This window comes from Coffea eugenioides, unplaced genomic scaffold, assembly GCF_003713205.1.
Source record: "Coffea eugenioides isolate CCC68of unplaced genomic scaffold, Ceug_1.0 ScVebR1_2973;HRSCAF=4100, whole genome shotgun sequence".
In the NCBI taxonomy this organism is placed as follows: domain Eukaryota; kingdom Viridiplantae; phylum Streptophyta; class Magnoliopsida; order Gentianales; family Rubiaceae; genus Coffea; species Coffea eugenioides.
In genome coordinates, this window is record NW_020863507.1 from 1 (window position 1) to 25,980 (window position 25,980).

General features: G+C 37.1%; 3 protein-coding genes across 4 annotated transcripts; 2 read left to right on the forward strand and 1 right to left on the reverse strand.

The window, feature by feature from the left end:
- Positions 1-2,799: 2,799 nt before the first annotated feature.
- Positions 2,800-12,797, forward strand: LOC113757326 (histone-lysine N-methyltransferase CLF-like; the record flags this gene model as incomplete). The annotated part of the gene is made up of 17 exons (XM_027300681.1): positions 2,800-3,065; positions 3,848-3,949; positions 4,043-4,365; positions 5,399-5,560; positions 6,241-6,325; positions 6,496-6,642; positions 6,758-6,805; positions 6,966-7,037; positions 7,172-7,896; positions 8,436-8,592; positions 8,687-8,907; positions 9,354-9,485; positions 10,330-10,420; positions 11,171-11,218; positions 11,287-11,415; positions 11,523-11,600; positions 11,698-12,797. Coding segments are annotated over 17 exons (2,978 nt in total), but the record flags the coding sequence as incomplete, so codon positions are not given.
- A 2,449-nt stretch (positions 12,798-15,246) lies between these two features.
- LOC113757328 (PI-PLC X domain-containing protein At5g67130-like) lies at positions 15,247-19,202 on the forward strand. Of its 2 annotated transcripts, XR_003466249.1 has the most exons (9): positions 15,247-15,533; positions 15,649-15,771; positions 15,874-16,011; positions 16,126-16,224; positions 16,316-16,619; positions 16,717-16,940; positions 17,014-17,100; positions 17,482-17,860; positions 18,927-19,202. XR_003466249.1 is itself a non-coding variant. In XM_027300683.1 (8 exons), exons 1-8 carry the CDS (start codon positions 15,366-15,368, stop codon positions 17,662-17,664), a joined length of 1,326 nt encoding a protein of 441 aa, XP_027156484.1. In that variant the 5' UTR covers positions 15,247-15,365; the 3' UTR covers positions 17,665-18,030. The 2 variants fall into 2 exon arrangements, 1 of the variants encoding a protein (XP_027156484.1); XM_027300683.1 differs by lacking the exon at positions 18,927-19,202 and having other exon boundaries at positions 17,482-18,030.
- A 1,161-nt stretch (positions 19,203-20,363) lies between these two features.
- LOC113757327 (F-box protein At5g67140-like) lies at positions 20,364-23,624 on the reverse strand (the record flags this gene model as incomplete). The annotated part of the gene is made up of 5 exons (XM_027300682.1): positions 20,364-20,786; positions 21,022-21,120; positions 22,253-22,388; positions 23,005-23,151; positions 23,330-23,624. Coding segments are annotated over 5 exons (887 nt in total), but the record flags the coding sequence as incomplete, so codon positions are not given.
- Positions 23,625-25,980: the final 2,356 nt, after the last annotated feature.

Consider the following 25,980-nt stretch of genomic DNA (forward strand, 5'->3'; position numbering starts at 1 on the left):
TTTCCTTTCTGTTTTTCTTCGGCATAAGGTTGGATTGTGATCATTCATGATTAATGTTGATCAGGTGTGTTGAACAAGTAAAATTGTTAGCATTTGTAATTAGGTTGTTATCTTAAATGTGATGTATATTGGTTAACTTCTAGTGTTACTTAATAAAAATTACAAGCTGTTTACTTTTTCCTTTTTCTGTGTCATGGCCACGCCTGCGTTTTTAGGGTTTGAGTTGAACTTAACTACGTGTATTGATTTATACGGAAGGCTCACTTACAAGCACCGACCAACAGCATGCTAATTTGGAAATGTTTTAATATGTTTTCTTTGTTAAGTTATTCAGAGGTGAATGTGCTTGAAGCTATGTTCAAATCCAGCTTAACCTAAGCTTAGAATTGTTGATGAATTTCCATTGCTTGTTCAAATATTACATGCAACATCTCAGAATTTAACCTATATTCGCTCAAGGGAGGAAGAGTGAGAGCAGAATGTGAACTCATCTAAACGTCAAACCATGTCTCGAAGCCCATCCTTTTCATCTAAAGTGCTTGTGACATTTCTTATATTTTACCTCAGGTTTAGGCATTTCCTTGCATGTTTATTATTTTATAAAATTTGTCATCATCCCCCTGTAATACAAAAACTTTTGGAGTGCAAAACAACCAGAATTGCTGCTAGCAGAAAATAAAAGACATGCAAAGTGGCTGCTAAAGACTATCATTCGGTCTTAGCCGAGCTAATAACCATGAATACATTCTTATTCTTTATTCCATTCTGGATTTCTCAATCCCCATGAAATTGTCTTTCAAGTTCGTCAATCTGACCTGAAGTTTCAACTCCAAACTGGAACAAGAGAAAATTTTCTTTCAATTTTTTTCCCGCCGGAAAATTTGATCTACCAACTTTTGCATGAGATAGATCTTTCTTTAGAGCTGTAGGCTAGTTTAAGTTGAAGAAGAACTAAAGAGACGATAAGTTATCCATAAAAAAGGAAGGACAAGGGTGATCATTCAGTTTATTGGGATAGAAATAGACTATAAAAATGATAAAATGGGTAACTTACATTGATTTCCCCTGATAGTCATTATATTTCAGAAAAGTGTCCTTTGAGTGTTTGAAAATGATTTTTCTTGCTATCCTTTTCAAGCTATTCCATGCTTTTCTGCCGCTTATGTTTTACTCTCCATCATATAAGTCTCTCTACTATTCTACAAAAATAGATTTAGAATAGCAAGTGTTAATTATGTTGATTTCATAATGTACGGGAAGTGTATGTAACTTATCTAAAGGTCTAAAAAGAAAAAGGAAAAAGTGAGGTGTGCGTAACGTTATTCATGATATGAAACTGGAAGGTTGGTCACTGTAATTTAGAAACCTTGAAAATATGCTTATTTCTGTGCAAGAAACCTTGGTAGAGGCACTACAAACCTTAAAAGAAGGCCAAATCTTTATTTTCAAAAAGGGAGAGTATAGAAAGGCAAAGTTGGTAAGGGTAGTTAAACTATTAAGAGGTTCGTTAGTCTCTCTTTCCTTTCATTGTTATCTGTCAACTTTTAGACAGAAAAGAAGGGTTAGACATTAAAGGTTCAAATAATGCCTCAAAGCTAAGTCAGCACATAGAACTTAAGTCCATCATTTCCTTTTCTTTTTGTTGCAAATGTATTAATGTAACCATTTGCTAGTTTTAGGCTGATGGCCAACGTGAGTTTACTAGTGTATTTTGATAGTCTTGGTATCCATGATGTTTCTGTACTCCTATTATCGTGTTTGACCCTCCTAATGGTTTCTCACAGCAATTATTTTTCATTCATCATGCTTTTAGATGTACTTAACTTCTGTTCTCATCAACATGTTTGAGATCTAACTCCATTTCTTTTCAATTGAAGGTTGTTGTTACCATGCAATCTGTTACAAGAGCAATGCTTCAAAAAACAGAATGCGTACTATTTTAAACTATCATAAAAACTTGAATGGATCCTATTCAGATTCTTTTACTATCTTAATCATGTAAAAACTCAAATCTGTTATTTTACATGTGGCCATTGTTGACTAGTTTCGGTGGTCACCATATTTTCCACTGCTCAAGTTGTCAAAAAAAAGACAAAAAGAAAAAGTGAGGGAGAGAGAGAAGAGAAAGAAGAAGATGAAAAACACTTGATTGTAGCTTTATGTTTGTATGAGAATATCCTTTTGATTCTTTCTGTTCCGGGTTCTCTTTATTCTCACTTAGTTTGTAATTTTTGCTACTCATGTTTTTTGAGCTATTTATTTAGTGACGGTGTTGCCATCGTTGACTACGCTTAACCCCTTCTCGAATATTGATGATATAAATATCACTTTTTGGGCTGCCCAAAGAAGGAAAAGAATTTCAAAAAAAAAGAAGAGGAAAACTAAATGAGTTTTAGTTGATATATGTTTGTATGAGCCTATTCTTATGATTATTTTTATTCAAAGTTTTCCTTGCCCTCATCTAGCTGTTACACATAAATGCACATTCTTGGTAGTCCTCTCTCTCTTTTGATACAAACATAAATAATCCTTGTCAGATTTAGAACTGATGTAACGCAAAATTAAATAAAAAGGCAAAATGGGATTTTGTCATAATTGCCCTTGCTAAGATTATATATTAAAGCAGCATCTTCCTCCTGCAAGCCCCCAACACCATCTTGCCGTCTGTGCCCTAAAGATTGGAAGTCTATCTTGCCAAATCAGATCTGTGGCTCTCTTGCTCAGATCCTTTATGCATTTTAAGTTGGATTTTAGATTGATGATTGTCTAAGATAGATCTCTGTCAATTGTTTCAATTAGAGGCGGATCTGAAGGTTGATTCACAACCTTCAGCGTTGGCAATGCCAGCTTTTATGGCATCTGCCACTGTTTCTGCCCACCTATCTGACCTTCCTAATTACGTTCAAGGGTCTGGCCATCATAATGACCCTCTGAATGAGACTCAACGATCTGGTGCTTCTGATGACCCTTCCCATGGCGTTCACCCCTCAGACCTGCCTGATGACCCTCCCAAAGATGCTTGGCGATCTGACCCTGATGATGACCCTCCTGATAACCCTTTAGCAGTAATACAAAATGTTTATCTAACCACCTTGTTTTGTAAATGCTTCATGTACTTTTGTTTTGGTTATATGCAACATGATTGTTTATATGTCTATTTTGGTAAACCTATGCATGGTGTCTTTTTCCATCTACACATTTTTTCTCTTGCTTTGCTCCCTGCCTTCTGTCTGTCTGTCTGTCCGTCCATCTCTCTCAATTTTTCTATAGTTCTTGTATTGCGGGATAGAATATTAGGAGCACAGGCACTGAAATTTAAGGAGCTAACAACAATTATCAGCTGGCGTTGGAATTGTAGTCTATTTCAACTTTAGATTATTGCTTAAGATTTGTTGGCATGTATTCTATTGGTTGTTAATACATTTGATTATTGCTTGATGAAATTGGCATAATTTTGCATGCAGCTTTTACTTGTTCACATGTGATCTTTTACTTGTTACTGTCCATGGTGTTTCAGCAGTTTTTGACAATGAGTATCACATCTAAAGTAGTCATGCTTGAGTTCCTTCCTCCTGCACTCCTCATTCAAGATTTACCATGCACACTTTCTTTGTTTTCCTTTCCAAACTAGAAACTTAGTTTTTTAGTCTTTAAGTGTTTGTGTGTGTGCATTTTTTCTTTTGAGTTATTGCCATGGAAGAGTATTGTCTAATCTGTTGCATATATTTGTTGCATGTCTCCTTATATCATCCTATGAGCAATCTTTTTTTAATGATTTTTTATATCCATAGTGTAGCACATGGAAATTTATCATTTCAAGAATCCTGATCTTTTGTTTAATAAACAGATTGTGCTGGTTGATGCAAAGACTCCAGCTGCTCTGGAAATACAGGCAATCATTGATGTTTTAAAGGAACAAGTAGCCTCTGAACGCACTGTTTTTGTAAAGGTGCAACATTGATTACTTTAAAATATTGATTAAACTTTTTAGTCTTTTGAGTAATAGATTGAGAAACATTCTTGTCAAATTGTGCTTTTCCAGAGACGAATGGAAGAAAATACACAAAAATTATTCGATGTAACAAAAAATCTATTTAAGCTGTCAGCAGAACGGAATCCTAAGATTAATGGCACAGATCAAGCTGTAGATTTGTTGGCCAAGAGGCAGAAAGATGCAATTGATATGCAAAATGGAATCAGTACCAGCAGTGGAGATAGTGATGGTAACAGTCCCCAAGAAGATGGATATGCTTCTTCAGCAATTCTCTTAGGATCAAGTATTGCAGTCAAGAATGCTGTCCGCCCTATTAAACTTCCTGAAGTGAAAAGATTACCTCCTTATACCACCTGGATTTTCTTGGACAGGTGTGGTAAGATTGTCTTTTGCAGGAAAGAGGCAGTGTCCATGTATAATTGTGCTTAATCCTTTTCGTTTTCCAACACTCTTTCAATTGAGAGAAGTTCTTTTCCTCTTTTCTTGTTATTCACGAGACGGTAACAGAGAATGAACAACTTTTTCTTTTTCTTTTTGTTTTCCTTTTCTCTTTTTTGGGGAAATTTTAAGTTTTAAGCAGTCTATAACAATTTTGAAGTTTAATTTGAGTCACTTAGGGATTTTTCATCATACTCATCTTGTTTTGATTCTGCTGCAAGTCATTGATTTTGGTGGTAACTGGTACTTGTAGCTTTTCCAAGCTCCTGCTGGACAATATTTGAGTGTTTTTTGCCATATGACTGTAGTAGTTGAAATGAGTTGACTGTTCTATGTCACTCAATAAGTAGAACGTCCAGATCTTCTGTAGTTAATGCAATTATTTTGTGGTGCCTGACATGCCCTGTTTTTCTGATTTCGGAACTCTCTCAAGATCGATTTGTGCTTAGAGATATCTGCTTATTGTGTTACATGCTGCATGTGCTTTTTGAGGTGCAGCCTTTTTTTCCTTCACCTTTAATGACTTCATAGCCACTTAACTGTCTTACAGTTAGATCTGAGTCCAAGTTGCACTATCTTAGTATGGAGCATAGAGGAGGCCTCATTTGTTTTAATTAAGATTGTAATTTTTACATGTTTTTAGGCGTATTTATGAACAATATGGGATTAAAAGCATTGTCATCTTATATGCCTTCTCCACTGTCATGCAACAAATGGCTGGGCATGCAATGCTTTTATTTCCTGTCAGCCATTGGTTCGCTTATTTGGCTGTCTATGCGTCTCTGTCTGTGTATGATTGTGGATGCAGACTGTGAAAGGGTTGTACTTTCTGATATTATCTTTCATCATTGTGTAAATTTTTTTTTTTGTAGTTTAGGGTGCCACTCTATTGTTGCACAATTATCTTTTTTATGTTCTGAATGTTGCTTCTTCTTCTTTGAACTTCTGTGCTAAAATTTGATGTAGAAATCAGAGAATGACAGAGGATCAGTCTGTAGTTGGTAGAAGGAGAATTTACTATGACCAGAATGGTGGCGAAGCCCTAATTTGCAGTGATAGTGAGGAAGATGCTATCGAGGAAGAAGATGAAAAGAAAGAGTTCACGGAGTCTGAAGATTATATTTTGCGGTTGGTTTTTATGAATTATCTGATATTAATTGCACAATCTCAATATGCTGTTATAGACTTTGTGATTGTAACTTACATCAAATATATTGCTTACATTTCATTTTAATATGCATTAGCCATGGTTTTGACTTTTACTGGGGACAAGCTGAAAATTGTTTTCCATTTAACTGCTAATAGTGTAATCTTTTAATTCCAATTATCTTTCTTCCAATGCACTTAGACAGCAGGGCAGGACGGAAGGCCCAATTTCTGCAGTAATAAAATCTCACACTGCTTTTCATTGTGTACTTTATGGAAATATTTGCAGCTTTTTAGCTGTTTTTATGAAATGGAATCCATCTCGCCTCGTTAACAGGTCCTAGAAGGAGAAAGGTTTGGAAAAGATTAACCGTTTCAATTTTAAAAAGAATCTGCGTCTTTAAATTTTCTGTTGAGCTCTACACTTTCTTAATTAGGTGCAGAATTTGTCGAAAGAAAGCTGAGCTCATGAATAGTTTAAGCTGCCCTTTTTGGAACCTGCTTAGAGTAGTTGATTTCCAACCTGGAGTTATTTCCTGTCAAACTGCAGCTCTGAAGTCGTTTCTTACTGACAAAATGCATTGTTGTGAAATCTATCTTGCTGTTTTTATGATAGATATTATAAGAGGTGCTGATATGTCTTTTTTCCCACGCTTTACCAGAATGACTGTCAAACAATTTGGATTTTCCGATGTTATCTTGGATTTGCTGGCTCAGTGCTTTTCTAGGAAGCCTGATGAAATAAAGGTATGTGCTGGACGTGCGAGATGGGTTCTTAGTCCTAGTTTAATTGGGCTTCTTTAAGATCCAATTGTCTAACTGAAACTGGTCATAGTGCAAACTTTGGTCCAGCTGTTTCCCATTTGTTTTCTGCTTGCTTTTTACAGAGATAAACCACCATCAAACATCTTGTACAGGCAAGACATGAAGATCTTGTTAAAGAAGGGAATGATATGGGTTTTACTAGCAATGTGAATGTCGATGGGTCTATAAGTTCATATCTCGACAAGAATCTTGATGCTGCTTTGGATTCCTTTGACAATCTATTTTGTCGTCGATGTCTTGTATGCATCTTGTTTAACTGTTCTCAAATAATGGCTCTTTAACTAATCATTGGATTGCCTACTCCTTAATTAGGCTACTAAATGTGATTTCTTCTTGTTCTTTTTCTACCTTCAGGTCTTTGATTGTAGATTGCATGGATGTTCACAGGATCTAATATTTCCTGTAAGTGAATATATCAACATCTCATTTTTGTGACCCTTCCAATACCAACATAATTATCTCATTGCTTACTCCTGTAATTAGGCTGAGAACCACCTACATCTGATTTTTGTAACCCTTCCAATACCAACATAATTATCTCATTGCTTACTCCTGTAATTAGGCTGAGAAACCACCTCCATCATGCTGTCCAGATGCAGAAAAGGATCCCTGTGGTGCAAACTGCTATCGGCTGGTTATTCTCTCTCTCTCTCTCTCTCTCTCTCTCTCAGTTCCCTTAAATTTTGTCTAGGCACGTATGTTATCCTGTAGTTAATCTCTACAACATGTCTGTTACCATTTGTTACCAGTAATTTTTATTCGCTTCAGGTTTTAAAATTGGAAAGTGATGCATCTATAAGATCTCCAGGACAGGGAACTTCTGAAGAACATCTGTTCCCGCCATCTGATGCCAGTGCTCAGATGCCTAGGAGGAAGAATTTGGGCCTATCTGTGAAAATGAGAACAAAATCATCACAAAGTGATGGTACTTCATCAAATGCAAAAAATATATGTGAAAGCAGTGACTCTGAGATTAGACCTCCAATTGAGGTTGCAGATGCTCAGCCTTCTTCATCGCCACCTAAGAATAAGCTTGTCAAGAGAGGTGGTACACAGAAAAGGAATAGCAAGCGGATAGCTGAGCACATGCTAGTTTCCATGAGGAAGAGGCAGAAGAAAATGTTAGCTTCTGATTCTGATCCTCTTGAAAGTGGAACTCTGGGTTTTAAAGATTTAAGCCTTCAATCTAATTCGCGGAAGGAAAATGGAGATGAAAGTTCATCTTCCCTGAAGTTGAAATCTCCAAATGCAAGAAGGCCTCGCCGGATATCTCCGGCTTTGGACAACTGCAAACCTCTGCAGATTGAGACTTCTGGTTGCCCACCAAATTTGGTTATGGATAACCAGCCTGTCATAAGAAAGGATGATACCTCCAGGAAAAATGACTTGCTTGCTTTGGGCTTGTATCAACATGAAGTTAACGATGATAAATCCTGGAAACCAATTGAAAAGGCCTTGTATGAGAAGGGTCTAGAGATCTTTGGCCGGAACAGGTTGGTAAATTTAACTCAAGTATTTGATATTTTTTAATTTCTATTTTCTACCTCTTGCGTATCTTTTCTCAAGCTAAACTTGGAAAGTTTCTTGTGTTCTTGTATTTTCTTGTGTTTGGGACTCTATTTCCTGGACTTATATGGCATAAGAAAGTATAATTCAAATCTTTTGTGCTCCTTTTATTCTGGGGATACTGAGAATCTTTAAACTAGCAAGACATTTCTGCAGCGTGTCTTATGGTGAATAGTCAAGTGTCTTGAAGGAAATGATTTTTTTACCAAATGGAGCTAGTTGCAGTAAATAATAGCTAATCTGTATGTTTTACTCCACCCACTATGCGGTAAGTGAATGATGAATCTTTCTTGTGGCGGGTTCTTGAAATTGATATGTTTATCTGTAGTTGTCAAATTAGAATACTTTGAGGTCATTCATTTGTTTGTTGTGGAGTTTATCTTTTAGCTTCTAACGGTTTATGTATGTCTAGGAGATTGCATTCTTTATTTTGTTAATTCTCTGATGCATCTTTGATTTGTCACAGTTGTTTGATTGCTAGAAATCTGATGAATGGTTTGAAGACGTGTTCTGAAGTTTTCCTGTATATGAATAGCTATGATAATAAGCTAATCTCTCAATCTGGTGATGGAGCAAATGCTCTAATTGATGGTTATTACAAGGTTGATGGCAAAGAAACCATGGTTAGTACTTTCCCTTTTGCTCATCTCAATGTTGTATAACATTCTCCAGCCTATCATAAAATGTTTACCATATTGAGTCTGGAAAATGAAATAGGGTAATGGAGTTCGGAGAAGGTCAAAATTCTTGCGTAGGAGAGGTAGAGTTCGACGCTTAAAGTATACTTGGAAATCTGCTGGATACCATTCAATTAGGAAGCGAATTTCTGAGAGGAAGGATCAACCTTGTCGTCAGTACAACCCATGTGGATGTCAATCTCCCTGTGGAAAAGAGTGTCCCTGCCTTGTAAATGGAACATGTTGTGAAAAATACTGCGGGTGAGTTGTTTTTCCTCTGCAAAATTCTTAAGCACTCTGTTAAGGATGAATGGGCAAGTCAATTCTTATTCATACCTGTCAACAAACAGATAAATTACAAAAAAGAAGAAAACATGCCCAACTTCTTCCTCCTCAGCATGAGCTGTTGGTGAGCTACCCCGCTAGGGTAGATGTCCTTGTCAAGTGTGGATGCTGTGCATTATAGTAGGCTTTTTTGCTTGACTTATTAAAATTTATCAACTTGTGGAGAATACAAGGCAATAGATTAAATGGCATAAAATATTTGGGTTAGATTCTTATCAGACAGTACAGATATTTAGGAAATGAGATTTACCTTGTTCTATCCTATGTAGTGCAAGGTTTAATTCCAGGTAACATTATTCTTGCTGATATATTTCACATTACAATGAATCCTGTGGATGATATACAATTATTTTCTATTCCAGATGCCCAAAGAGTTGTAAAAACCGATTCAGAGGGTGTCATTGTGCTAAAAGTCAGTGCCGAAGTCGTCAATGTCCTTGTTTTGCTGCAGATAGGGAATGTGATCCTGATGTCTGCCGAAATTGCTGGATCAGGTTAGCATCTGATTGTTGGGTGATTATGCTTTGACTAATGTCAAATATAATTATTGCATAGAACTTCATCTGTCCACTAAAGTGGCACAAAATGGACATATGGTGGGTGCTTGTCTTTTGTATGTTAGTTTTGCTGGTAATTGGTTATTGGGACAACGATTTTTGTTTGGCTTATTAGAAGCTCAAAATCTAACTATTGTGGACAACATCACATGATGCACCTCATGGATGATGTAAATACCAGGACAACCGCTAAGAAACTTGCATTTTTTGTATGAGAGCAAGTATTGTACAAAAATGAAGTGTCATTTTAATAATGTGCTGCCCCCTGAAAGTTCAGTTGCTAGTGCCATATTTAACTTTTGCATCAGTGTGTGGAAGACTCGTTTCTTCCTGATCTGTTTGTTAAGCAGTGATCAACATTGACATCTTTTCAGCAGCCATTGTCACTGACTCATTACCATGGAAATACTGCTGTACCTCTAAATGGTAAATATTTATTCAGTAATTTATGGGTAGATACTGAAGTGGGAATGACAAAATGACTTATTTGGATTGATAGAATGACTTTAAGCTCCCTTCCTTCTGAATTCTGTATTACCAATTAAATTTCTGTGATTTGTCACAACTACAAGTTTTTCTTCGAGACAAAATGACTTATTTGGATTGATAGAATGACTTTAAGCTCCCTTCCTTCTGAATTCTGTATTACCAATTAAATTTCTGTGATTTGTCACAACTACAAGTTTCTCTTCGATGTATCCAGTTTGTGGGTGTGAAGTGATATCTTTAGTCACCATTCCACATTTGACTCCTATCTAAGTCACTTCAGTTTGCCTTGCAGTTGTGGTGACGGTACTCTTGGGGTTCCTTCCCAAAGGGGTGATAATTATGAATGCAGGAATATGAAACTTCTGCTGAAACAACAACAAAGGGTAATTATGACTTAAATTTCATTTTCATGTGTGTACGTATGTGTAATGAGCACACACAATATACGTGGTTGTCATTTTATCTGACTTTTTACCAGAAATTGTTGAGGGAGAAACATTTCAAACATGATGCTTGAAACAATTATTCTCTCCTACAGCCGTTGATCAAGCTTCCACTCAATCTTACCTTATTCTTATTCCACGTCAATCATGATTTAGGGGGTGCTAAGTCTAGAAAACTAATCTTTTCGGACATGTCTATTATTAATGTTGCTGTCATTAGACTTGCAGCTACTACTTTTAAATTCTTTCCTAGTTATCATCTTAGTGTCCTGATTGAGGGAGTACATGGTTCCCATAGACTTGCTACTACTAGAGGTGTCAATCGTACTTACTATTTGGTTCTCCTTTTTCTTCTTCTGAGTTGTTCTTCACTGACTGCTTTAGAGTTCTGGTTGAAGATCTATTTATTGCTTATTTTGGTGGCGAGTCTGAAGGATGTTATTCACCAATAGTAATCTGCTGCCTAGGAAAAATTATTGAATTGAATAATCTGTCATTAGTTCATTTATTGTGAAGCATTATGATAAACTTGAACCAGAGTACGTTCACCCAAAATAGTTTTCAAAGATATATATTTTATTGTCGTCTCAGATATATCTAGACTTCTTGGGGATATGGGACATATTGCACCATCAAGTTTGCTTGACTCATTAATCAGTATAACTGGTACCATTTTGTTGATTATTATAGGTTTTACTTGGAAGATCTGATGTATCTGGCTGGGGAGCATTCCTGAAGGTACTATCTTGGCATATGACTTGTTTGTCATCTTATTTTTATTGGACTTACCATCATTTGCATTTCAGAACAATGTTGCAAAACATGAATACCTTGGGGAATACACTGGTGAATTAATTTCACATCGGGAAGCTGATAAGCGCGGGAAGATATATGATCGTGAAAACTCATCTTTTCTTTTCAATCTCAATGATCAGGCATGACTTCTGGTGTCCCCTTCAAATCTAAAATTTTTGTGGAAGGATTCTATCAGTAAATCGTTTCCTTTCTGGAAAGAGCATAAACTAATATTGTTTGTTTTCAGTTTGTGCTTGATGCTTTTAGGAAAGGTGACAAGTTGAAGTTTGCCAATCATTCTCCCGATCCTAATTGTTATGCAAAAGTAAGGGTGAAAAGTAAATGCTTGAGGGCAGAGGGAGTGACTGAGTTGTGATGTATTGTATATATCCTGCTCTATTGATTTGTTAATTCTTTGGCAGGTCATTATGGTGGCTGGAGATCACAGAGTTGGTATATTTGCCAAAGAACGGATCAGTGCCGGAGAGGAACTCTTTTATGACTATCGTTATGAGCCAGACAGAGCTCCTGCATGGGCAAAAAAGCCCGAGACATCTGGTTTTAAAAAAGAGGATGGCGGTCCTTCAAGTGGCCGTGCTAAGAAACATACATAGTAAAGCATTCGTTTAACTTGTGCAAATTGGGATTTTTGTCATTCTTTTCCTGACAGAAACATCATATCCGGAGCAGGCCTAGGTGCAACTTCTGATCTTTGCTGGCGAGACTTTTGACTGGCATCTGCTGGATTACCTTAACAGATCATTTTTTGAACATGACTACCCTAATGAGAGAGAGTATAGGCTTACTGAATCAGTCCGTCTCTTCTTGTTAGATTAGGTTTTTGTGTAGAGAGCAAATGCTCTATGCAACTCATTTGATGTATTTTTTTTTCCTCATATTTGAGGATGTTCTTGGGCAAAAGGGAAAGAAATTTCAAAAGCGGGAATCCTTGTGCAATTGCAGACTTTGTTATAGTAATTTCGGCATCAGGACTTGACAGCTGATAAAGTAATTTCTAGTTTTTGGTTGCTCCGTGGTTTTGGTGCTTTTGGTTGCTGCCATGTTGTGCTGGTAATGTTTTCCATGCGGCATGCTTTGCGGTGGGCTGAGTTTTGACAACGTTTAGGTTTCAGATGCAGCGAACTTTCGTTCAACACAATGACAAATGTTCGATGGCAGTACATGCACAATGTCAACGTTTAGGTTTCAGTTGTTGTTATGAAGGTGGCATCATTTCATTTAATTTACGGTCGTAACGAGAAGCGGCCCCGTAACTGTGATAACGTGTCCCACTGCTTGAAAAGCAGTAACAAGGCAGGTGATTGGTGGTGACGGACCCTCGCGACGGCGTGCTGCTATATCTTTTCCATTTAATGGTTTCTTTCCTTTGCCAAGTTCTCAGAGAGGGAAAGGGTTGGAGATGATCGTTCTCCTCTCCACCTGTCCTTTGTAAAACTTGGCAGCCAACATTTTCATTTTCTTTATCAGCTATATAAGCCTATTCGGTGTCTTCTTTCTTCAATCTTCGCTGGGTCTGATATTTTGTAGTTCATCTAAAGAACCGATCGAAAATAGAATTTCTAACTAATGAAGGATTCAACGTAGAAGCTAGAAGTGGACTACTAAACACAGGATTTTGGCAGTTGATTATTTAACAATTTCTGAAGTAGTGCACAAGGGAAGAGCTAAATTCATAGTTTCGTTGCATTAATGACTTGTAATATTAGTACTGAAATTCGTCAATTTAGAGTGAAATCATGTAGATTTGAGCATTTCCCGCTGTACAATTCTATGATAACCATAAAAATGTTATAGTGACTAAATGCAATATATGGAGACTTTGTGATAGGGACTTCGGTCTTGTGCTATCCGATCCGATCATTAGCTGTATGAGGTAAATCAATTCCTAGAAAGTAAACTATTCTACGGTACCAGGCTGGCCATAATTCCACTTTACTTGTTTTAATGCCAAAACTAGTTTTATTAAGATAATAAATTAACCCTCTTCGAAGCAACCCAGTATAATTGCCATTTGCAAACATAAAAACTTGCAATTGCAGTAAAATAAGTACGGTAGCAAATATTTTTTGACATATTATTATATCCCAAAAAAAAAAAGAAAAAGAAAGAAAGAAAGAAAAAGAAAGGGAATCCTAGAAAGTAGAAATTAGACATTGGACAATGATGAAACCCAAGCCTGCCACCTGAATGCAAAATATGGCACATCACACGTGAAATACCAAACAACTACTGGATGGTAAAATCAAGGGAAAATTGCAGAAACCTCCCCTGAAACTACTGACAGTTGCACTGAGCTCCCCTCTAAGTTCTGAAATGGCAGATAGCACCCCTCAACAGGAACATTAAGTTGCAAAATCAGTCCAGGCAGCTTCAATTCCCATTAAAAAATTAGCTGTACAAGTGAGATAAAAAATTTGTTCCAAATTTGCCCTGATGTTGGTTGACAAGTAGTATTAACAAGGAAGGGGCTTTTTCATTAAGCACAAGGAAGTTCAGGGGGTATAAATGCAACAACATGCTTCCAGATGATGACCTGCAACAACTTCATTTGCTGAGAAACCAACGGCTACTTAACGGCTAATTGATGTAACTAAGGCACTAGCTTATAAACGATGGTCAGTAGCAAAATGAATACCAGAATCTGGACTCATGTATGCAGCAGCAATTTTCCAGCTCAAAACACAGCTTGCTTGATACTCAGTTTGGCAGTTTCAAGTCATATTGCAGAAATCAGAAAATGGCTTCTTCCAGCCACAGGAGAACATCATGGAACTCTCCTACATCCTTCACAATACAAAACAAATATTGCTGGTGCAATAGAAAGGCAACATTGAAGATTTCTGAGTCTGAAAACAACCCCAACAAATTATACTTTTTTGGGTAAACAACAAAAAAGCCCCCTGTGGTTAGGCAATCATACATAAAAACCCCTTGTGGTTTCATATCATACCAGTCGATACCCCGTGGTTTGAATTAACCTGAAAAGTGGACGGAAATCGTCAAATATTCGGCGTGTGTCTTAAACGAACTGCAAAGGCGCGTGCATATGCGAAAAACAGATTTCCACCACAAACTTTTACCTGATATGCCTATTTTAGCCTTCACTCTTTAATAATAAGAGACCAGCTTCCGTTTCTTCTGAGTCTTCATTCAATCTGTTTCCAGATTATTCATTAACTACTGTAGACACCAAATTTTTAGTGTATTTTTATTTACTGTTATTTTTATTTTTCATGCTAGTTTTTATTTACTTTTAGTCTTTTATTTTTGTTTTAAGTCATTTTAGCATAGAATTTATTTTAAAAAAAAAAAAAAGAGGGAAACCCGCAAGCGGGTTTCAGGCTATTTAACAAATTACTTAAAAAAAAAAATTTTTTTTTACATGCAAGCTGCGTTGAGTTGCACATGCCCACCGGAGGGCCCTAGGATGCCCAGCAAAACCTCCCCTCTCATCCTCACCCTTCAGGTGAGGGTTTGAGAGTATGTGTTTGATATAAATAGAACAGAAACGCAGCTTTTAGTCATTTTACATAAAGGGGAAACCCGCAAGCGGGTTTCAGGCAGGCTATTTAACAAATTAAGAAGTTAATTAACCAATTAGATAATTAGTTAAGCATCTAAAGTTAATTAGTTATTTATGTCAACAGATAATTAGTTAATTAATTAATTAGATTATTAGTTATTTAGTTAAACTATGCATAAATAGTTAATTTAGTGTAAACTACAATTATCAAAATGACAAACGTTTTACTAGGTTTAAGTCATCACATTCTTTGGTAAAATTAAATTTTAGTGAGGGTATTTTAGTAAATTGACAATGAAGAATGTATTAAATTGTGTCAGTCTTTTTTTAGGGAGGTGATTGCTATTTTAAACTTCATAGGGGAGGTCAATGCTATTACCATAAAACTCAGGGGAGGTTTCTGCAATTATCCCTAAAATCAACTATAGGCTATAGCTTTGCCGGTACCTTGACTGTAGCTTTTAATCTTTTTTATGTATGTAAAGAATCTCTGTCAGCGTCGCATGCTGGCATGTTTCGGAGTAATTCTACTGTCACAGTATCAGTATGAGGAAGAGATGCAGCAACATCAACTTCATCAGCGGCAGCAGGAGAGCTCTTAATTCCTTCGCTGTTACGGGAACCCAAAACCATCCGTTTTATCTTTTACTGCTGATACTACTTGTCCCTGTCGCCTTTATCCCCGCTACTGCTTGCTCCACCGGCAATTGCCAGGTTTAGTTAGTCCCTGCTTTTGTTTTCTTCACTATATAGAAGTGTGACTGTACAGATCCGTACAAGTTCAGCTTTGCCTTTCAGAATTTTAGCTGAATTTTGCAAAATTTGACAGCTCCTGGACTCTTGTACCTCTGCAACTGATTGTGGGCCTGGCTTATATTGTGGAAACTGTCCAGCAGTGGGAAAGACTCAACCTTTCTGCACCAGAGGACAAGCTACCATCCCTACTTCAATTGTAATGATCCAATGCCTTATCCCTTTGTTTCTCTCTTTTCAAGACTCTAGCAATTATGTTTTCTAATTTAACATTACCTGTTATCTTGTACAATCTGATTAGATCAATGGGCTGCCATTTAATAAATACACATGGCTGGTGACCCACAATTCATTCTCAATTGTGGATGCCCCATCTTTAACGGGTGCTCAAAGGATCACATTTTACAATCAAGAGGATACAGTTACTAATCAACTCAGAGTATGCTCTTATCTTATTTCTTGCTCATTCTTCACTTGGATTAAAAATCAGATTGTTATTACTGCATCTGGATTTTAATTTGTGGGTCTTGTGTTTTTTCCTGCTGTTCTTTAGAATGGAGTGAGGGGATTGATGCTGGACATGTACGATTTCGAGGATGACATCTGGCTCTGCCACTCGTTTCGTGGCCAGTGTTATAACTTCACTGCCTTTGTAAATCTGTGGATACTCTGTTCATGATTTGAATGGTTTTGTTTAGTGTTGATTATATATCTTGTAATGGGATCTCTTTTATTTCTTTTAGGAGCCCGCGATTGACACCTTAAAGGAAGTGGAAGCATTCTTGAATGAGAACCCAACTGAAATCGTTACCATCATAATTGAGGACTATGTCCATGCCCCCAAAGGCTTGACAAAGGTATTCTCGAATGCTGCGTTGGACAAATATTGGTTTCCGCTTTCCAAGATGCCCAAGAAGGGTGAGGACTGGCCCACTGTTACTGACATGATAAAAGACAATCACCGGTTGCTAGTTTTCACTTCTGATTCCTCCAAAGAAGCTACTGAAGGAATTGCTTATCAGTGGAAGCACATGGTGGAAAATGAAGGTATGATGTTGCATGTGGCTTTCACTTCTGATTCCTTGTGAATGCTGTTTGCACTTGCTCCGTGTACTAGCAATTTACTAATTCGTCATGGTTTCAGCTGGAGATCCTGGTGTGGTGCCTGGTTCATGCCCAAACAGAAAGGAATCAAAGCCACTCAACTCGAAAAGTGCATCCCTTTTTCTACAAAATTACTTCCCTACTATTCCAGACCAAAATCAGGCTTGTAAAGAGCATTCAGTTGCCCTTATTGATATGATTAACACCTGTTACAAAGCAGCCGGCAATGTCATACCAAATTTTTTGGCTGTCAACTTTTACATGGTACAGAATATTTAATTTAGGGAATTTTTTAATTCTGATAGAGAACTAAACATTCTAACTGGAGCTGCTGCAGAGGAGTGATGGCGGAGGTGTTTTCGATGCTGTGGATAGGATGAATGGCCAAGCATTATGTGGATGCACTGTTATCACTGCTTGTCAGGTTTGATATCATAATTTCTGCAGAAGGTCATTGTTTCCTTTATGAAAACAGTAATAAGTTCAGGGAAAACACACATTTCACTCGTTCAAGTATGCATTTGGTTATCAGACTTGCAAATCAATTATATTGATAATTGGGCTGTCAAAAATATTAGGAGACTTATTTTATCCCTTGACAAACACTTCAGAGACCAAATATTTTAATTCAACATGACCAGAGTTTAAAACCATGGTTTTGAATTTTTGGTGATGCTGAGATAGGGAAATTTCAACAAGACATTACAATTTATCATGTGCACTCAGTTGCTAATGTAGCATCTTTAATTCTGCTACCCCTATAGCTCTGAAACTGAAAGATCTGAAAATTGCAAACCCCTTGCAGGCAGGGGCATCTTTTGGAAGTTGCAAGAATGTTCCCGCCTCTAATACAACTCCAGCTACTACCAGTCCTGCTGGAAGTTTTTCTGGGTCTGTGCAGTTAACAGGAGCTGTTGCAGCAATCCAGCCTTCCCGTGTTACGTCTACGTGCATCTGTGCCATGTCCATCTTGTTGTTGCTATTATGACCAGACAGAACATTTGTTTGGTGTATTAGCTAATGCAGGGGCATTGGCTTCTACTTTACTAGCTTGTGAAGCCTTTGACTTAAAATAGGAGTATACTGCAAGTTGTATTATAGAGGGGAAGACCACAGGAACTCTTTCAAGAAAATATTTTAAAGAACCAAGGAGTCAGCTTTAGAAAGAACAGCAGAGAATCCTGGTATGTTTATTATTACTTGACCTCAAAATATTTCAACTGAGGCTTTTCCATTAATATCTTGTGGATCATTGACTGCACTCTGCAGCTTTCGATTGTGGTATGTTTTGGATAACCGAAGTTTGCTTAAGTGTTTGTTTCACTTAATTACATTGTTTTCATTCTCTGTTTGACTCTGCTTGCTTACATAATAGTTTGATTTGAATGTAAAGTATGATTATGAATTGATGTGTTCATCATATCAAATTCCTGTATTCTTCAATCTTTAAAGATCTCATGCATAAAACACTGCCAACTTGCAGCAATGGACAGAAAATACTGTGTACAGGAAAACATAATTCATGTGTGCTTAAGATTTTAGATCCTTAACTTCCAGAAGATGGCCTATGGCCAAAAACTTAGGGCCCAGGGCAGCAAGTTGACCTTTGAATATCAAAGGAACTACAGTGAAAGGACATTTTACTATATGAGGAGGAGATTTTGATTCCTGGCATACTCTGAAATTCTAAAATTCTCTTGCGTATATCTTTCTTGAAGTCTTTTAATCCTTCTATTTTTGGTTCAACTTGTGGTCCTGACATGCTCTGAAACTTGTTATGCTTGTCCACTGGAGCCAGTTTTGGAGGACAAATGTAGAACATCTTTTCATGTTAACCTTGGATTGATACACCAACAGGGTCAAGCCCGTTCATCTAGTTCATGCTCTTCTTAGCGCATTAAGCAACATAAAATGGTTGAGTTAATCAGGTCATTTCCTTATAAATTCAGCAAATTGTGGTCCTTTCTTGTCTCTGACCTTTAGCGACTAATATAAACAAAATTCGGGTTCATTTCTAGATATATGCTTCATTCTTTTACTATAGGTGGAACTTATTGCTTAATCTATCCCGAGAAAGCACTTTTGTTTATAATTTGTAAACTTTTCTCGTACTGCAACCTTAAGAACGGTCTTCTCTGTCATTGTACATCACTCGCATTTTTTTCTTTTCATAAAATATCAAGTATATTTGCATGGAATGCCGTATTTTCTGGAGAACATCTCCCCTGAATCAATTCTTTTCATTTTCAGGCTTTTGTTTGGGGCAGTCCCGATGTAGTTGCAGAATTTGATAGGACGTGAATTTAATGGAACCTCTTATCTGCTGAGTTCTTTTCCAGTGATAGGATTTCCGCTGTCTATAGATCTCCTAGCCTGCAACCATTTTCTCAGCTTGGGTGATTATTTTGCGCGTTTTTTCTTATTATTCTTCTTCTTCTTTTTTCCCCTCTTTAATACGGTGGTGCATTTCAACATAATCACTTCGCTTCGGGCATGCTTGTCGTAAAACATGGAGGATTGCCTGCACTTTTATTGTCTTGTCTGTCCACTTGAAAACTTCTGGAGAACTGCATATGACATTGTTTTGAGTCAGTGGAAAAGGACAACGTAACAGTGAACGCTGACTTCCTTCGTACGAATTTCTTTTCTACGCGCGATGACGGGGGATCTGAAGTTCATCATCAACTATATATGCAAACAAGTTTTACAAATCTATCTGAATTTTAATCTTTGAGTTCCCTCTTATTTAGTCCTTGTACGGGAAGATTTTATTTAGTATACATCGGTTTCCAGTCGCCACCGGATTCTTTGATTTCGCATAGTAGGTGGCGTCGTATGGTGACTCCAACCTCATAGCGTTGAGAGGGACGAGACAAGTAAGTCGTGTAATCTGTGTTTAATATTTGGTAGGGTTTTTTAAAATCACACAATAAAACTTCCAAGGGACCAGCGCTGGATTTCAACCTTAAATCAAAGTTTGCTCGGCTCCTGAATGTCTGTATCAATTGAGATCATTAACATTTAAATTTAAAAAAAAAAAAAAATACACAGATAGCAACTTTAATGCCGTAAGCTAGTTCTTATAGGGCCTTGGGCTGTAAGTTTGGTCATAAATTCATGGGTTAGCGTACTATGGAGCTCATAACTCATGAGATAGTTTACCTGTTTATTACAAGCCGTCTCTGGGTTTTACATTCAGCAATTACTCCAAAAGGTGGGATTCCTCCATTCAATTTGCCGTAGTGCATCCGATTTCATCCCAATGTTGCTGCGATCCAGTTTATTGTGGATCTAAACAAATTGATATTCCATCCATAATTCGATGGCATGAAGTAAATCAGTAAGTAATTGGTTCTATGTTATAACTACATCACATTGTGGGCTAAGAAGGGAAAAAGGAAAAAAAAAGTTGGGCCCAATCAGAGAGGTGTGACCAGATAGCAGCCCACCCACCCTACAAAAAAAAAAAACAAAAAGGAACAGGTCCCATCAATGTATAGTTAACTGAGAAGCAGTTAGCGTCCGTGTATTTGCACCATTTGCCAGATGTCAAAGAATATGCAATGGCATGAAAATTGCATTCGTTCCCGTATTTCAAAGCAAAAGAACAGTCCCCAAGGAATTTAAGGATTCCCGTACTAGGAGACTCTCCATACCTGATTCCTTTCGGCGCTCATTCCTCGCACATACTATCATAATGCATAAAATTAGAAGATACTAATTACATCCCAAATCTTCAATTTTGTCTGGAGCAAAGAATCATTAAATACAATTCACTGGCGGGCCAATGCCATGTTTATTAAACTCAGATTACAAAGACAGGTAATCTGTACAACATTGTATAAATTGTAGGACAAACAATCATTACGCACTTGTATCCCCGCATCCAGTCGCTTCACCTTAAAAGACAGGCCACATAGAAATTCTCTCGACGTTCACCATTCCTTTGGGTCGTATCTGAAGAGCAGGGCTTATGGTAAGCAAACCAACAAAGCAATCCAATGGAACCCTCAGACCCCAAACATTTATGGACTCCAGCTTGCGACATTTATTTACAAGGACTAGAAGTCCCTCCTCAGTCACATGGCGGCAGCCCCACAGGACAATAGTCTGAAAAGTATTTAGACACGAAAATAACATTAGGTAGCTTCTAACTTTGAAGAATGGTTCCGCCCTAAATGCATACGAGGCACAAGCACAAATCTTACAAGCCGGTGACCTACTTCTTTTTTTTTTTTTTTACTTTTTTTCTTTTTCTGCACTTCTATGTGCATGTTTGTGTGTTTTACTGTGTCTCTGAGGCCTATTGTGGACGGGTCAATGAGAACAGATTTTGTGGCTTTACCTTCAATTCTTGACAGCTATCTGCAACAGCAAACAAAGATGTATCTGTGATAAATGTACCACCTATGTTTAGGTGTTGTAAAGAAGTAGCTCTGGAAATCTGCAAAAAGAAGATCAAATATCGAATTTGATGCACAAACATGAGATGCAGAAAGATAGAAACACCTATTGCAATGCCATTAGCACCATTATCCAAACATTGACAGCCTAAAACACAATCAACCAGACAGCAAAAGCCTACAGAGTTTATCTAAGGGCATCAAAAGCCTATCTATCTTTACTTAGTAGAACTCTCCAGATCAACACAACAAAGGGAATCAGATAAGAAAAAGGCGAAGAATAAACAATAGATAAAGTGAGGAAGCCACCGAATATAATTACACAGTTATAAGAGATTATAAATGAAATGCATTATTTCTAACTCAAAGAGAACCATAACTTGAGTCTGTCCCACAGTGGTATTGAAGTCAAGCAGATGGAAAGGACGTCTGACAATGATAAGCACAGTACGTTTTAATTGAAACCCTCGTTGTTTTCAAATGCAAGACAATGCACCATACCAGGTGATGTCCTAATGTCACACAAGGTGCCACTCTGGACATGCAAATGTTGACAGCATATGAGATTCCAAATTTTTTAAGCAATTGAAGAGTAATATATGGACAATGGTCAAATTTATTCCCGCATCACCTTTAACGCCATTCAGATCAGATTTTTTCCCCAAGCATTTTTCCCTACCTGCTGTCTGTTGTTTCATTGGACAGTAAGCACAGTTTTGAAGCCAGATGAAGATAAGGATCACCGCTCTCTGCAGCTACTCCTGTGCTAAGCACATAATTAATTCTCTAAGCCATCGTAATTCAGAAGACTAGATTACTACTTCTGAAAGGAAGGTGCATTGTTTTCCCCTACTGCAGTGACGCTAGCTGAAATCCCTCCAGTAATCCCAGCTGATTTTAAAGACAACTCAACAGAAGCGCAATCTCCATTTAACATTTAGAACTTCACAGTTTCTTGTTGCTATACCTACTCGGTTTAAATCCAAAAACTATAATCGGAGATCAATCGGCCAAGAAAATAAGCTTTTTCTAGTAACAGCAATAACAACTACCGCAACAATATTTGAGATGACAGAAGCAGATTTCTATACAGCATCACATGTAAAATGGTGATTATTCCATATCAACTGAGAATAACTACTACTTCCAATAAATGAGAAAGAATTTACCCACCAGTTGGATAACACCTCTATCTGTGATTCCTGTTGAACCCCACAAAGATATTGAGGATAGGTTGCTAATGCACTTTGCAGTAGCTAATTGGTAAAGCCCTTGGTCGGTTATCTGGCAGCCCCATCGGCTCCTAGAACTGAGGACATTAAATAATTATAAATTTTGTCAAACTGCATTGTTTTTTAGGTAAACAATGAGATGTTTGTACAAACAAGAATTCTAAGCAAATACTACTGCATGATATAAAATTTTGATTGCATTACCCAAGAATAATTTTTTTCCTTGTCTGTTCCTAGGATTAAAGCACCAATTGCAGCCTAATGCGAGACCATTAAATGAAAATCAAGCTAGCAACTTACTTCATCATTTGTAAACACAGACATCAACAAACTGTAGTAATTACTACAAGTAAACCAATTACAGTTGCGAGGAGGGATGGGTCGGGTGGTAGGAGGAAGGAGTATAAGTGAACCTCCCACCTACGTTTTAAAGGAGAAAAAAAAAACCAATTACAGTTTATGAGAGTAAATTTTTCACAATAAAAAACAAATATCCAAGAAAAACCCAGGACAGGCAATCATCATTGTCAGCAAGCGCACAACTCTTATGTCCCTACTTTCCATCACCCGAAAAAACGGTTCCTACTTGAATTACCCATTCCAATCTTCTTACAACTGGAGAATTTGCACGCAACAAAGATTACCCGCCCGCGGGTGGGGGGGGGGGGGGAAGATAAGGAAGATGTACTCTACATGTCAAGCTCCTTGAGACTGAAAGCAAGGCAAACGACGCGTGTGGTGGAATCGTCGTCCATTTTCCAACCTGAAAAGCTCAGCTTATCCCTCCTCGCCAGCGATTCCTTCACCCCCTGCCTCCATTTCCGGCTCACGCTGCTCGCCCTACTCAACCAACCCCACATTCCACACATATAAAGTCAACAAATACGAGTAAGTGCCTTTCTTTTACTTATTTCTTTTTTCCCAGTTAAAGAAAAAATGCAAGAACAAAGAATCCAAGAAAATTACACTAGCAAAATTCAAAAAGGGGGGGGGGGGGGGGGGGGGGGAAAGGACATACTGAGCCAAATCTTTGAAGCAAGTGATGAGGGTAAATATGTGAGCCAACAAGTCAATCGGCAGCAGATCAATCTCCCCCTCCTTCTCCACCTCCATTTCCACCAATCCCCTCCAACGACGACGACGCTGTATTCTAACAAGTTTTGAAATACGTGGACGAGAGAATTGAGAAACCCGGGAAATTGTTTTGTCCAGCTGTATCTTACAAAAAAAATATAGCAAATGGAGGCGCTGGCACTTTCCAAGTTCAGATACGTACACGTCAGGTATTAAAAGAAGAGAGAGAAAGGGAAAAACTGTAAAGTGTGGTCATGTTTCCGTCATCTACTTTCCATGCGAGAGCAGTAGCTTTGATACTTTTCTTCTTTCTTTGACCAGAAAAGGTTAATTAGATTTACCTTCCCCTTAAGTTTGATCAAGCTACAATTCGAACCTTGAGGTTTGGTCAAATAGCACATAGCCCCTTCTCTCAAACGGGATAGATGGATGAAGTAAACAGAAGTGTTTAAAAGACATAAACACCCTGATACTTAATTGAATGAACAACAAACAAATATTGGGAAAAAAAAAAAGGACACAAAAATTAGAAATTCATCAAGCTTTCTATCCATGGGCAAAATGTTTCCTAAAGTGATGATCTTTTGCATTTTCATGCTTTAGCATTGCTTCACACCTAATCTAAAAACAGCCTAAAAAAACATATCTATTCAAATTCAGCATCAATATTCTATCACCATCACTCATCAGTTATCACATCCAACTCTACTACTTTCCCAAAATCTTAGCAGTAGTGGCATCACCAACTCTATCATTACGTAGCTCAAATGTGTCCCAACTTCTCCTGCAAGGGGAGAAACCAAAAAAAAAAAAAAAATGTTAGTACACTCCTAAAATAGAATGGATAAGAAACTAGGTGAAATTCTTATAGAAAAGCAAATTCAAGTGACAAGAAACGAAATTGGACATGCACCTAACTGATTTAGTAATATTGCAAGATGTCTCCAATGCTAATCAAACTCCAAAAATCCATAACAAAGTCAGAGTACATATTGGAAGGCAAAGCATTCTTTTTTCTGATCAACTACGCAAGACCCAAAAAAGAAATAGAATAGATCCAACGGACCAAACATGTTTAGACAAAAGAAAATTTCTCTAACTATCTCGTATTCATGATAAAACATGTTCAATTTGAAAATTTGCATGTTTTTGTCTATTATCATGTCGGTTTATTTTTTAATTTATGTTTTTTTTTAAAAACAAATTTAACAATATACCACTATGATGTAGTAATCAGTTTGGTATTAGATTAAATAGAGAAATACGGCATCTGTTTTCTTAATGTTTTGATCACTTGACTATAATTTTGGATGGCATCAGTAACACTGACGTTTGACATCGGGGGGTTATTTGTTAAAAGTTCATCCATTCAAAGGGATGGACCATAATTTGGTCAAATCTAAAGGTTAAATCTGCAATTTGGATAGACCTCAAGGGAGGTAACTATAATTAGTCCAAAAAAAAGGACTTTTTATTTCATATCTTTCCTCTGTTGGTTATTAATACTAGTATTAGTAATTTTCAATTATCATTTCAGCATTGCATCATTAATAGAGGTTTGAACTGGTTTGTTCATGAAGTTAGTCTTAGTTTTGTTTAGGAAAAATGATATATTAGCACTCTTAAAAATGTTTCTAACACTATCCTTTCTATCCTTACTTCAAAATTACAAAGGGAACGGAGGATGGAGTAGGTGAGACTTTTCTTGAGAGTGTCAATAACATATTATTCTTATCTGCAAGGATTTCCTCATGACGACATTTTGCTGCCTTCGAAAAGTTTCTTCCATAGTTTCGTGTTGTAATATGCATGTCATCTGTGCCGACATGATGACGGGTTCAAAGTTTTGGTAAATTACCTAAAACATTTACTATTATTTATTACTACCCCAAATCGCTAGTTAAATCCATTCAATTTGGGTTCTATCCGTATTCTATATATCACGTGTACTGTTTTTTAACAATTTCTCCACGCCCTTCTTTATGAAATTGCTGCGTCAAAGAATAATCAAAACACAATTGGAAATCCCAATGGACGGGACAGCTCCGTCATCTAAATTCATTAATGATGATTACAATGCCATTCTTTCAGACCTTAGGCATTAAGATTAGCACTAGTTAAAAATGATAAGAATCATTTAAGTTCTAAGATTAGTACTTATGCCTTAAACATCATACTAGATGAGGAACTCTTGCTTTCTCGGTGTCAAGTACATTGAATGTAAAGTTAACTCGGGTCTTTACTCGCAATTGTATATTTTTTGAAAGCAATATAATCAAATAGCGTTTTAAGGAAAAAAAAATTACAATGGCATTCTTTGCTCAGTAAACTCTTCTTATCATCTGCTGCTACAAACCGATTAAGATGAAACCACGAATGTTCAGCCTGTTTTTAGTTTTCGGGTTTTTGTTCAGCTTTTTGTCACACATCCTTTCTGACCAACCACTTCAACTTCGGGTAACTTAGCAACGGAGTTAGATTTTAACCCATTTAATTAAATTGTGGTACATCTTCAGTGGGGATTGAAAATGGATGCCGGGATCAAATTTTTTAAGTTTTTTTTTTTTTAAAGGTTTGAGAATTATACTCCCAACA

Bases quoted from the DNA above. Each gene is read 5' to 3' on its own strand.
- LOC113757328 (XM_027300683.1), top strand. From the start codon at position 15,366: ATGAGGAAGAGATGCAGCAACATCAACTTCATCAGCGGCAGCAGGAGA. The intron at 15,534-15,648 runs GTTTAGTTAGTC...AAAATTTGACAG, and splicing joins GCTCCACCGGCAATTGCCAG to CTCCTGGACTCTTGTACCTC. The intron at 16,012-16,125 runs GTATGCTCTTAT...GCTGTTCTTTAG, and splicing joins CAGTTACTAATCAACTCAGA to AATGGAGTGAGGGGATTGAT.